This window comes from Cyanistes caeruleus, chromosome 5 (assembly GCF_971803275.1).
Source record: "Cyanistes caeruleus chromosome 5, bCyaCae1.hap1.1, whole genome shotgun sequence".
Lineage (NCBI taxonomy): Eukaryota > Metazoa > Chordata > Aves > Passeriformes > Paridae > Cyanistes > Cyanistes caeruleus.
Genome location: NC_141705.1, coordinates 32,040,801 through 32,054,489, shown reverse-complemented (window position 1 = coordinate 32,054,489; position 13,689 = coordinate 32,040,801). Strand labels below are relative to the sequence as shown.

The following is a 13,689-nucleotide window of genomic DNA, read 5'->3' as shown; positions in this document are numbered from 1 at the left end:
TGGCTTTTATAATGAAACTATTTGTAGCAGCAGCAGCAACAAAATCTTATCTTACAGTTAAATCCCATATGCTAATCTTAATATGCTGACTTTTTCTTCCAAGTTTAATGTAATGAAGTTGACTAAATTTCACTTTCAGATGTTAGTCTTAAAACTTACTTCTTTAAACTTAAGAAACCTGAAGTTTACTAAAAATTGTACAAAATTATGTAGCAAGTATGCCAAGAGTATGAAAGCAAAGGCCATAGCTGAGGACAAACAAAACTTGTTCATTTAGTGATAGAATTTCCAAATGTATGAATTCATTTCATTTATGTGCTGTTACTAAAAAATTAAATAATTTCATTCTTAGGATTCTGGTAGATCTAAAGAATGAAGTCTGGTATCAAAAGTGTCACGATCCTGTCTGCAGAGAACAGAACTTCAAATCACAAAGTATGTAGCCTGTGATCTCAGTTATATTTAATACTTTTTGGAATGTTAACTTTAATTAATGTCTTATATTTGATTTAGGTTTTCCATTACCGCCTGGGATATGCCTCCAAACGCTTTTCAAAGAGGTATGTTTTGGTCCTATTGAGATGCTTAAGTTCTTGTAAGGCTCTGGAAGTCCTTGGATATTCCCACTAACATCCCAGTCTGCTGGGAGAGCTCCACATCCTGGTACAGTGGCATAGAAGAGGTCCCCAGAGCAGCTGTGCTGGTAGCTCCATAAATTCCTTTTCAAGTTCTCCAGCAATGCTAAGTTACTGGAATTGTCTAACTTCACCTGGGACTTTTTCTGTTCTGATGTGTTCTGTTTTTGTGTTCTGATGTGAACATCAGTTCCCAATGTCTAAGCCACAAGGCAACTCCAGGTGCAGAATAGAAAAACTGCCCAAGTTTAGCTCTGCTGTGCATGTCTGATTTCATGCAAGGTAAAATAAAACTGGTTCTGGAACACCGAAGTCAGAGGCAAATATATGTCAGCAACCCTCATTCCTGAAATTAATTTCTCTCCATTTCACCATATGAAAGCAGCATGTTTCCCCAATATTTACAGGCACAATATTTAAACTGACCTGATAGTGCTATGTCCTGAACATACAAGTTTTTCCACTGCTTAGGCAGTAAGAATTGGCATTTTTTTAACTTTTAAATTTAACTGTACAGCTCTAAATATAATACAGCAGAATGACACATTAAGTGCTAGTCAAGCACCTCATCAATAACTACTGGTATTATTTCACAGAAAGTGTCATTTAACTGTATTTTCAGGTCCTGACAGTATCTCTGAACAAGACACTTAAGTCAGTCTTAACCTTGTATTATTTTATGAAGCTGTATTCAACAGGCTACTTGTCGGGTGCTAGAAAAACGGCACATTTCTACTCCTATTAAAATAGCTTCCACAGGTTAATGCGGCTGTACATGAACATGCTGGAAAATCTTGTGGTGGGCAGCTTTCTGAAGCATCCACTGTATGTGACAGCACAAACTTTCAACTTGCAGAGCAGTTAAAGGTGTGAAGAGTATTTGCATATGGAGTAAGTAATGTTCTTGTTACTCAAAGGAAGAAGAGTCCATGCTAATGGATGACAGGGGGAACACCGAAGGAAAAGTAAATCCGCATTCTAGTGCGTCAGACTTGTCAAAAAGCTCAGTATCTCCAGAGAACAGCTGGTCTCAAGACTTCCTGTTTTCAGACAGTGAGTGGGAAAACACAAGTGATGATGCCTGTTTCCAAGAAGCTGCTGAAGACGTGGAACTAGCTGAAGCTGCAGATGATAGTCTGAATAATGCCATGGAAGAAATCCCAGATGAACTTCTTCTGGAAGCTTTAAGGAAAGAAGATCTCTACACTAAAGAAGGCAGCTAAGCACAGGCCTGGCCAGCAATGAATGACACTTGTGTGGAGCTGGTGTAAAAGGTCCTGCAGGGTAGTTCACAAGCACCACTCCAAAGCTGTAGGATGAAGAATGGAGTGCCTGGGTGAACTTCAGCAGGCCTGAGGGGATCATGGAAGATTATGTGGGGGGCTGAAGAGAACTGGACTAAAAACTCATCAAGAATGCTGCTCCAAGCTTAGCACTTTTAGTGTACAGCACTCTTTGCTGTACAGTTTCTATTAGTTGTATGTCCAAGTTTTATTGAGAAGCCAACAAAACAGACTTCTTATTTCCATATATGAGATGAAGTAATATATTTCAAATGCAGATTCAATAAAAAGATTTGTTTATTCATCTTTGTTCAACCAGAGTCTCTTTACAAATATATTCCGCTCAAGATTATTTTAATAGCACAAGATTAACACCCAACATTGTTCAGAGTACAGAAAAGTTTTACTAACTGTGGTTGTCTTTTCCTTTCATTGATATTCTGAGACTATTTGACAATAAGATACAATCTCTAAGTTGTTGACTGCTTTTAAACACTGACACAAAATAGAGTAACAATGATTAAACAAGCTTTAAGCACTGACAATTCTAATACCTGTTCTTTCTGAATGTCTGGAAGTCTTAAAAAGACACTTAATTTTTCTTTGAACTCTGCTGTTTTTCTGCAGCCAGAGCTTCTTCCAGTTTCATATTGATACTCTCAAAGTGCCTTTCTGCTCCTAGAATTCTCTGAGACTCCACCAGAAGAGCAGGGAGGCTGGAAATTCCATACTGTTGATAAGGAAATAAAATTACAAGGCAACTTGTAATTTTTAAACTCTTTGAAAGATCACTTACATATCAGTATTTATTTTTCCTCTGTCTAAAATGGCGCAACATGACCTTTAAAAGTGAACAACGGCCAAAATCAGAGTCTTCTGAAATGTGAGGATTTCCCTTACATATGGCTGGTGTGTAAGCCTTGTCCATAGAAAATACCTGGGCAAACACAAACAAGTTCTAAGGCTACATGAGATGTTACTCTGGTCATGAAATACCAGCACTGTTCTCAGCATTAAATATCTTACACGGAAGTGCCAGAGCTTTCCCTACTTTTGAACAACAACACAAAAAATTAATTACTTCTGTCCCACTGTTAATCTTTGATTTCTATAAAGAAGTTACAGCTAAGGACAACTGTTTCATTTCTCTGTCCTTTGAATTCCTGAATACTGAGCGCAAGACCACAGAATCTCCTCTGCAATAGTTCAGCTTCTAACATGAGACCAAAAACACGAATGATAAACTACAGTTCAGCAGTGATTCTCAAGTTGTTCCCGCAAAGGCAATGAACAGAATACTGCTACTTAAGAGATGCAAATAAATAAATTTCATAAATTAAAATAAGAAACACTTAGAAAACTGAAAGACAGGCAGAATATGTACTTACTTCCACTTTTTCTTTAGGGTTTTCTTCTCTGTAGTCCAAACAGTCTTGCTGTATCTCCTTTAAATCAGTAATTAATTCAATTGTTTGCCTCAAGGAAGATTTCCTTTCCTGTACCTCAGCATATTCCCTTTGTAGTTGTGTCAGTTGTGGTTCAGCTCTGAAAAAAGATCAAGACTTTGCAAGATCTGCATATTTCTTGCATGAATAGCTATGACCTTATTTCCTCTGAAGAAATTCTTAAAAGGCTGGTCAGAAATACGAAACATAGGTTACTATGGAATAGTGCTTAGGCAGAACAAGCATATTACTTAAATAGAGGCATGAGATCAAATCCACCAAAAGGAACCAAACCCCTCTTTTGAGTCTGACAATGTAGCCACTCTCAAGCATTTAAGGTTTTTAAGTGTAGTTTCTTAAATACAAGGCGTTCTGCTTCTGCACACCTCTGCCTGCAAGCTCAGTTTAGTTCTTATGCTGAAGCATTCTCAGGATCTACAAAATACCTACACCTCTGCTAAATAAACTGGAGTGCTTGATCCATTAAAATAACACTCCAAAAATAAGCACCAACAGTGACTTTCATCCAACAGGGTTGCAGAAAAAAAGCTTTCTTAAAATGATCAAAGGATTAAAATACAACATACAAAAATGTGAAGACAGCTGTCAGGGGCTTCAAATAGTTCTCTGAGCAAAGTTTGTCCAGAGTACTACAAAGAAAAACACCTCTCATGGCCATAGAGAAAAGGTTTTGACTCTGTTTTTGTGAATCCAAGCCCATGGTTCTCTACAGTTACCTTACAGGGTATATGTTAAATGCAGCTTCAGCATAAAGCTTGTCTCTAGCAGCTCAAGGGATTTGGGGAAGTCTAATGGTTCTTTCAACCATTCTTCCAACCACATGATTCCTGTGTTTTGTATATAAATGACACTTAAGATTAATGCCAAGTTAGAGAAGGGGAATTTTGTGGCCATATGAGAAGGAAACAAACCCACTGACCTGCAGAGGTAAAATACAATCTCCCACCTCAAAACCAAACAAGTCCTCTATCGTCTTTGTTATTTATGATCCAGCACTTTTGTAATTCAAATCATAACACTGGTGTTGTTCCTAAGAACATATGGTGTGCAACACCCTCCCAGTAACTAGTTAGCTAGGAGAACTTGAAAGAAGGACTGTCTAGGAAACTGAAATAAGTAACAAAGTGATTATCATGAGCTTTTGTAAAAACAAAAAGCAAAACAGTGGTAATTTCATCAAAATCAAATGAGAGAACAAAAAAAATTACTTTCCCTTCCAAGTTACAAAATACCAAACTCCTTAAGTTCTTCAGGCTATTATTATGCATCATTAGAAACACACCGAATTAGCTCTTCTCTGAGTTGCACCAGTTGCTGCCTTTTCTTTTTGATGTTTGTTATTGCCTGAAAAAAAAAAGTGAGCAAAGTCTTTGAAACAGTTTCTAAAATTTCAAAGGCAAGCAACTCAAATCTCATTGCCCTTTTCTTCTCTGAGGTTTTATGCTGATTGTCATTGTGGAAGATTCTAAGATACCAGACCTGATAAACTGCCATATTTTACATCTGTATTTTAAACAATTTAAAGCTGTTTAAAATGTCAAACTCTAATCTCCATCCACAATTGTTCTTAAGAAACATTTGATTTACAATCAAACACAAGGAGTTTGTGGCATTTTGATTTCAAACATGAACTCTAGGTGGTTTTAGGTTTAAAAATGTAAATTAATATGACTGTATGTTCAGGATGGCAGCCATAACTAAGTAAGCTTTAATATAACATACAATTAAAAAAAACACCCACAAAACCCAGCATAAAATCAAATTTAGCAACTAAAAGTTTAATTTTAAACAAATGTCTAAGAAAAAAACTAAGGATAAATCTGAGTGGCTGTGAATTTTCATTTTACATGCAGAGCAGTTTACTGTATCACCTCACATCACCCAGACTTCAGCATATTAATTGCTACTTCCCAGGATAAGCTTTATGTTGACTCTATTTGTTAAAGCTATTTTGCCATTGAAAACTTTGCAGAAGATGTTAATTTGGGCAGAAATCCAGACAGTGCCTAAGCTTGTCTTAAATCTCTCTTCTGTAGGGCATTCACCTCTCCCTGATGAACCCACTACAATGTTTTTCTGCCCTTACACTAGTGCCTCCTTCTGTCAACATTCCCATTGCATTTTCAGCTAACTATTACTACCTATAAATGAAGAGAGGAACTGTCTTCCTCTGAACAAAAATTCTGTTTAGGGAATACAGCTGCCTGAGACGTCCCTTTTTTAAATTAAGCAATCCAATTCTATCCTCACAGGCTGCTATCTTTGCTGCTCTCTTAGATTTTATATTCATTTATGTTTCTTTAATGTTAGCTGTCAACATTTAACTGGCTCTCCAGAAGCCTCACCATTACTCATTAAAAAAAAATAAACCAATAAGCCAGGAGAGTAATTGACATGCATAGATCTTACCCATCCTAATGTGCATTCATTCTTTTTACACCACATAGCAATATACATCTGGAGTTTGCAATCTATCACATTTACTCAGATCTTTTCCAAAAAACCTCTGGTGGTTCCCTAACTTCTGTTTGTGCAGTTGATTCTGAGTAAATACACCTTTTTGTCAATTATCTTATCTCTTCCAGTCAAGCTCCTGACACTCCAATGCCCACAACGGTAGGCTGTACAATCCAGCTAATATGGATGTATGTATTTACCTTAGCATTTTTTTTCTTTATGTTCTTTAATTCCTGGACTCCTGCTATCTAGAGAGAAGAAGAATTACAGGTTGAGTTCATCACGCTCCTCCTAAAAACGTGGCTGCAAGAATTACTTTGGAATAATGTAAAAAGTTGGTTTTTTTATTAAAAAAAAACAACAACCCTGGTTCAAAGGGACATCACCAGTTGTGTATTCTTTCCTCTCTCCTTCCAGGGGAAAATCACTTGCACAAAAGGAGTTAGTGCAAGTAATACTCCTTGTACCAATTCCTGTAATAATACCTACCTTAATTTTTCTATACCTTCATATAGATGTATAAAATTGGTAATTCCAACACTTGTTATTTCTAATGAACCACTCAGAACTATAGCTTTAGTACTCAGCTATTGTACTTGGCACAACTTCTGCAGAGTTTTGAGTTCATTTTACTCATCATAATCACCTTAATCTTTCCAGCCAATAAATCACAGAAAGGCTCAGGTTGGAAGGGACCACAGGGGGTCTTCTGGTCCAACCTCCCTGCTCAAGCAGGGTCATCCTAGAGGATGGCACAGGATTGTGTCCTGATGGTACTTGAATATCTTACACTTACAGTTATGTTCAAAATGTTAATTAAAAAAGGATGATTTTCCCTGGAATATTTAGAGGCCTTACTCAGAAGGCACTGAAACAGCACAAAAATTAAATCAACCTTTTAAAATTCTAGTCAATAAGATTTTAAAAGTGTTTGATATAGCAGTATGCTCATTTAAATTATGCAGATCACCAGTTCTTCTACATAATGATTTAGATATGAAAAACACTTTGGGATTATTGGATGCTTCCCTATTCTCAAAGGTGACAACCTGGCAAAGTACTTGCGTGACAGCAGTGTTGTCTCTAGAGGCAATTCTTGTGAAAGCCTGCACACAACAAATTGTGTCTTCCTATTACTTATACTGACAAGAGATTGAAAATTTTCACAGCTTGTAAAATGAATGTGTAAAGGGCAATATAAAACCATAGGTATTTTGACCACAAAGTCGATTTTATTCCTGGTATACTTACAAGGTCAGTGATTTGGTCCTTGAAAGCAGAAGAGAAGTCACTGATAGCCTTTCTGCCAATGTTTGATTCTATGCTTTGTCTGGAGAAGTCAGAGGGACAAAACACGTTTGGTTTAGTAAAGGGGAAATCTAATCCAAAACCCTCTTTTGAGTAACAAATAAAACCCCAAGTTAAGCAGATAGATAACTGCAGATCTTTCATACACTAGCAAGAGCTTCACTTCTACCTTAAAAAAAATATCAGTTGAGATGTGCTGTTCATGTTTGGAAAAATAGCAATTCCCTGTAAACCATGACAAGATCACATGTGAAGCAGTATTTGTATCATAGATACTTAATAATCATTAACATTAGAATGTAACCATGCAATACTGATTCCTAAAGGACAGCCCATTAGCAAAACCACAGGCATTTATTTTTAAAACTTTGAATATCCAATCATGGGAAAGCAGAATATTTACCTGTAATTTGCTGCTATTTTCTCAACTTTGGCCAGAACAACATCCAGTTCTGTAATATCTTTAGGAGATCTCTTCAGATCTTTGGGACACCAAACCTGTACAGAATATGAGCTATCCACTGGAACAACAAAATGAACATAAGCACTGCACAATTCAGGTACACATTGTAAAAAAAATAGGAAAACTCTTGTGCCCACCATCAAAATAACCATCTAAAAGTTATGAGTATTTCAACATGAAATTTGAGAAGAGGAATATTTGAATTATTTAATCTGTCTTTGCCTGAGCTACTGTGATAGATTTACTTGGGAACACCTTAGAATTGGGATGATCAGTGATATGTTACTTAATTCTTATTCTTTATGGATTCAAGCAAGCCCTGAAACACATCTGTAAACTAAGTATTAAACTACACAGTGTACTGTAGACATGATTTTTTGTCTTAAAGAACTATTAGCCTAAATCTGCAACTTGCATTACTCAAAGAATCACGAGCTTTTGTATTTGTACACATTCTTTTATTAATACCATATATGCCTCAAAAACCCACTGTACACAAATACATTTCTTTAAATTTTGCATTATTATTATAAACCAATTCCCCAAAAACCTAAACCATATTTCTTCACATACTCCCCAATGTAAATCTAGTACTAAAATGTGATGGGGGTTCTGTTCAAAGGAAGCAAGATGACACAAGGAACAGTTTCTTCCTACTGAAAAATGCCACTGTCTTGAAGCTCCCTGCCTCAAGGGTCTTTACACTGACTGCTGTCCTGTGCAGTCAGGGGCACTCCAAGTTCTGCCCCACAGCTGCTGCTCCAGGCTTCCAGACCAAGGAATGGACTGACATCTCCTACAGCTTCATAGCCATGGCTCCAGGCTTCCCTCCAAAGGAAACCAGGCTTCCCTAGAGGTATAATGCACATCTATGCTTTACCCCTTCAGGGGAAGAACAGGCAAGTCCAGGGATGCAAACCATGGAGATCAAAGCAGGGGTGGTTTATACCAAAACTGAAGCTGAAACTTCCCATTTCTAGAAGCACTGTGTTGCTACATTCCAGAAATGAAAACCATTGAAACACTTTGATCTTGGATGAAGAAAAGCTATATGAGGGTTCTGAAAAGTGTACTTTACCAGAAGAATCTGATGTATCCTCCTCTGAAGACTGCCTCTCTTCTGCCTGGAATTGAGTAGTTTTTGGAGTCTTCTGTGATACAAAAAGCCGATTAACTTCCAGAATAAACCCTAGGTTTACTCATCTAAACTCCTGAGAGATGACAATTAGGCAGAATGCAGAAAGCATTTCCTGACTGAAGCATCAGTAACGTTTCCTTTGGCCTGTTCCAGCATTCCCAGCACAGTGGTCACTGCTGCAGGACAGTGGCTGCCTGACTGCACTGGCCACTGACCCATCAGCCACTGCCCATGCAGCAGGGCTGGAGACATGCTAAGGAGCTTAAGGACCCTCAGCTCAGCACAGTCATTGCCCAGGATTAACATTTCTCGTATCAACAGTGCCTGCTTACATTCCTTTTCAGCCACATTCTCCCAATCCTTTCTCCACTTTGATGACTTTGTGACAACCACAACAGCACTTGTACAAGGGTGCTGCATGCATCCTGCCTGCTGATGGAAGACTAACACTGTACTGAGTGTACAATCCCAATAAATTTCAATACATAAGAAACTCTTGTTCCAACTACTTCACAACCTCTTTTATCATAGGCTACTTTCTTGAGCCTGCAGTTGACTCCTGGTGTATGTCTGGCAGCTAAGTGGGCCAAAACCGTATTAAACTAATTTTGGAGTAAGTGTTCAAAAACACTAATTCAGAACTGAATGGCTTTTAATTCTAACACATATTCAAAATTAATTTTATCAATATTCTTTTCCCATAAACTTGTTTTGCTTCAATACCAAACAAGTACAAAGGATTCATATTACATCTAGTATGCCATTCCTCGAGAACATATATTCTAGATTTGAGGAAGATAATTGAAAAAAATAAGAATATACTTATATAAGAATAAACAAGCAACAGAAGAGACTACAGGATCCAGGAACACCTGGCTATAATATTCCTTGTTGATGTGATGACTTGTACCTTTAAGCATTTCACTTGGCCACATCACAGGAATACTCTGAGGACTGATTATTTCAGTGATTATATTTTTATACAGTTAAGTACTAAGACACCCTCTAATGCAGGCATGGCATGAAGTAAACTAAAATTAAATTGACTGATAACACTCATGAAACTTTTTCAGTACCACAGTCTCCTTAAGGGCTTCCTCTTCAGAATCAGCTGTGTTGAATTTCTGAACATCACCATTGGAGGACTTTGAGCTATGTGTTTTTTTACTGGGAAAAGAAAAAACATACACTGATACCCTCTGAGGAAGGATGATCTTCAACCACATACACAAAACCTTGTGTTTTGAGGAACATTTTGTACAGCTATATCTCATACAAGTACTATTAAAGTTCTAGCTCAAATTAAATAGCAAGACAATTTCAGATTTAAACCAAATTTGATTTAACACGCGAAATATACTAAAATTTAAAAATAATAATATTAAAAATAATTTCCTTCGTTACATATAATTTAACTAGAACACTTTTCCCTTTAAATCTAAAAATCTAAAGATTAAATTAAATTCTGACAATTTTATTTTTTTTCCACCAGACCGTCTGTCTGCGTTTTGCTTTTGTGGAGCCGAAACTTGACTGAGTGCCTCGTTTTGTGACTGTTCCTCTCCATAAGCATCCACAGCAGTACTGTGCAAAGGGTGATCTATAAAGAACAAAGAAATAAACTGTATGAACACTGCTCCCATCCTTTAAGGCAAAGAGAGTGCTCTGCCCGCCATTAAGCATTTAGCTGGAGTATTTGTCATTTGCTAACTAATAAAATAAGTTCTCATTACAAGTATTTTTTGAGGATTATGAAAAAATATATAATGAAAGGTTTCATAGTTTCTGTACTCATCCACCTGCTACTTCTTTATGAACCCAAACCAAAGGTAGCTCAGCATGTACACATGGCATAGAGCAAGCAGAATACTTGATACAATTTCTTTCAAGTCTCTCTTCGCTATGACATACGTTAACCTTCTACACAATTAAACAACTACTTTCTTTTTTTTTATATAATATAGATTTTAAGCTGCCTTAGTGGATACTATGAGAAGGCAATTACTGCTGCTACAGAATATTTGTAAATGTAGAATTCTTGAAGGTAGCTACCAAAATAGATTGGAACTCTGAGAAATTGAAGGTTTTAGCATGCCTTCCACAGTATAAATTTCTTTTTTCAAGCACACTGCCACAAAACTTTTGTGTTAGTTTACATTAGTGTCAACAGGAATCCTTTTTGCAGTCTAAATACACACCACAGAAATAAGGAAAAGAACTTTTCATTTTGCTAAATTGTTTTTTATAGCTCATTGTCAATGCTGTTCCCAAGTTACATTTATATTTCCATAATTTTCTCAGAGTAATAACTATTACAGTTGAGAAATAGCTCTTAACATTTTCTCTACAGTTTCTAATTACACTGGTTTAAAAAAAATAAAAAATGTACAGGTAAGATATAGCAGAGGACTCCACACAGAGGAGCAGCTACACCATCTATAGTGATTCTTTTCCTGTGTATTGAGGCCTCATTACACAAGTCAAATATAAAGCATGGAAGTGGTTTTAATCCTTCACCAAAAATTGTATGGCTTAATGTTATTTTTTTAAGTAACATCTGAAAGTGGCAGAACAACTGCAAATGTCCAAGTTTCCTGCCATGAATACTCTTACAATGGCAAAAATGTCACTTCATAATTTGTGTAATGTAATAAAGAATAAATTAAGATATTGAACTTTGGTTTTTAACTGTATGTTATTGCACACCTGCAGTATTATGATATGTGAAATTCTACATTCAAACTATAAACGTGGAATAGCTGGCGTTTTTCCACTGACTTTTATTTGCACATACTACAGTATTATTCCTGTTACTTCCTAAATTATAGAAAATAACACAAAATACCATGTCTGTCCTCTCCATTACTTTCTCTTGCAAAGAACCAAAACCTTTCCCTAGGTAAGCACCTGAAGTATTCTGCCCATGTAGTTGGTTTGTGAAAATCATACATTAAATGGCATTCAAGACAATACTAACCAAAGGAATCATTAAGGTCCTCAAGTTGATTTGTTTCTGCTACCTTCAATATCCTTGAGACATCTGGCTCCTCAAGTGAAAGTGATTTCCAACGAAGATTGGAGTTGGCTTTGTGCTTCTGGATAGGTATGAAATTAACAGCCAGTTTATGCAGCTCTTTGAGATTAAATATGACAATGAATTTCAAGATCATTTGGCTAGAAGTACACTTAACCAGAACTATATTGACTCCTAAGCTATGGCATAAGGATTTGAAGCATATTTTTGTCTCAGGCTATGGGGTGTTTCCCCTAAGAGAACTGATGGTATAAAATGTGTATGTTCTGCTATTTGATACTGTGTTCTACTGCAAGTTTGTCTTATTTCATAAAAGTGTACAAGCTTAGAAATATTACAACCCTCTAATACCTGCTTTCTATGATCTGTAGTCTTTTTCTTTTCAGGCGTTAAAATATTTCTTCTTTCATCTCTATATCCCAGAAATTTCCACCCTTTCCCAATTTAACTACTTTCATCTTAAAAAACTGAAAAACTAAAGTGGAATTTATAAATCAAGGATTACAGAGACACTTCTGTAAAGCAGAAGGGTAAGGGAGAATGACACAAGTTTATGAAACAGTTGTGGAAACAGTTGTGTGCCGTTCACAAAATGCGCAAGTGACTTTCCTCACTAATTTCTGTGTGTACTTGCAGGGTGAATTATAACCAGAAAAGACTGACCTCTGTGGCTTTTTAATTTTATCAGTGCTTAGCAGTGCTCCAGTATTTCTATTATAGGATCAAATATACATATACTTTTTCTATAAATTGTCTTTTATGAGACTGTTTTTAAACTTTTGCCTTTTCGAAAGTCAATGTTCCATTTTGCACTACTCCTAAAATGAAAAAGAAAACCCCACACCAGCACCCCAAGCCCGTCCCAGCAGGGCCTGCACAGCAGTTCCCTGTGCCAAGCAAGTCTTGCGTTAACCCCTATGCATCCATCTCCAGAGACAATGCCTCGACTGCACAGTAGCATAACACAGCATCACCGGATATCCTGCACTGGAAGGGATCCACAAGGCTCTGCACAGGACACCCCAAGAGTCACAAGTACTGTCCGAACAGTCCTTGAGCTCTGTCAGGCTGCTGCTGTGACCACTTCCCTGGGGAGCCGGGTCCAGTGCCCAACCACCCTCCTGGGTGAAGAACGTCTAATATCCAACCTCAACCTTTCAGGCCTTGGTCCCCTCACTGGTCACCGAGAGAAGAGGCCAGTGTCTGCCCCAGGAATCCCCTCGGTGAGGAAGCTGAGACCACGATGAGGTTTCCCCTCAGCCTCCAGCTGAAGAGACCAAGGGACCTCAGCCGCTCCTCACACGGCTTCCGCTCAAGGCCCTTCACCTTGCCCTCCTTTGAACACTCTCTCTACAAAACCAAAACACTGGCTGTTTGGATTCTGCCCAACCTAGCGAAACTTACCTCTAGCTTGTAGCTGGTATGATTCTTCTTTATTTTCTTCTTTGAGGACATTTTGCTGTTTAGTATATGCTGCAGAATACAAAACCGAGGACGAAGTTAGTGAAAAAGATACAAATCGCCTTTCTTAACGTCTGTACTTGGGAGAGAACGGGAAATCTTTGTTCAAACTATTTTTGTTACTTCATACTATTATGGCAAGCTCACTCCAAAAGCGGTAAAGCTCACTTCTTCAGCCCAGGCCGACGTAGAAGTTATGTATGTACGGATGACGGATGTATGCAGCACGTATCAACGAGCCGGGCATATGGAGCAGATAAAGCGCGACGCTGCAGCTCACGCCTGTACCGCGGCTCCGCTGCCGCAGGACCCCGTCTGCTCCGGGCCGGCCCCTCAGGGAGCCTCCCGCTTCCCGCCGCCTTTGGAACCGCGCGCGCCGCCGGCGGGAAGGAAGGGGAGGGGCGGGGAGGAGCCGCCGGCCGGAACGGGAAGCGGGACGGCGGC

General features: G+C 38.0%; 2 protein-coding genes across 22 annotated transcripts in view; one reads left to right on the top strand and one right to left on the bottom strand.

The window, feature by feature from the left end:
* Nucleotides 1–2,222, top strand: part of PRIMPOL (primase and DNA directed polymerase) — a 17,117-nt gene extending 14,895 nt beyond the window's left edge. For 5 of the 6 annotated variants that reach the window (XM_086889085.1, XM_023925031.2, XM_086889086.1 and 2 more), the window contains 3 exons: nt 353–435; nt 514–560; nt 1,553–2,222. In XM_086889085.1, the coding sequence (XP_086745211.1) occupies nt 353–435; nt 514–560; nt 1,553–1,858 (436 nt within the window). In that variant the 3' untranslated portion in view covers nt 1,859–2,222. The remainder of the gene's footprint in view (nt 1–352; nt 436–513; nt 561–1,552) is intronic. The other variant, XM_086889088.1, reaches the window with a different exon arrangement.
* CENPU (centromere protein U) lies at nt 2,198–13,689 on the bottom strand. Of its 16 annotated transcripts, none has more exons than XM_023925039.2 (12): nt 13,414–13,689; nt 13,189–13,257; nt 11,728–11,845; nt 10,221–10,350; nt 9,827–9,917; nt 8,691–8,763; nt 7,553–7,670; nt 7,093–7,171; nt 6,042–6,089; nt 4,667–4,728; nt 3,307–3,463; nt 2,198–2,648 (listed from the first exon to the last, which is right to left on the bottom strand). In XM_023925039.2, exons 2-12 carry the CDS (start codon nt 13,237–13,239, stop codon nt 2,511–2,513), a joined length of 1,065 nt encoding a protein of 354 aa, XP_023780807.2. In that variant the 5' UTR covers nt 13,240–13,257; nt 13,414–13,689; the 3' UTR covers nt 2,198–2,510. The 16 variants fall into 16 exon arrangements, with proteins under 16 accessions (XP_023780807.2, XP_086745216.1, XP_086745219.1 ...); XM_086889090.1 differs by having other exon boundaries at nt 8,691–8,760; XM_086889093.1 differs by having other exon boundaries at nt 10,245–10,350.

Bases quoted from the DNA above. Each gene is read 5' to 3' on its own strand.
- CENPU (XM_023925039.2), bottom strand. From the start codon at position 13,239: ATGTCCTCAAAGAAGAAAATAAAGAAGAATCATACCAGCTACAAGCTA. The intron at 10,351-11,727 runs GTTAGTATTGTC...TGTTCTTTATAG, and splicing joins GGACCTTAATGATTCCTTTG to ATCACCCTTTGCACAGTACT. The intron at 7,172-7,552 runs GTAAATATTCTG...TGACTTCTCCAG, and splicing joins AAAATAGCAGCAAATTACAG to ACAAAGCATAGAATCAAACA.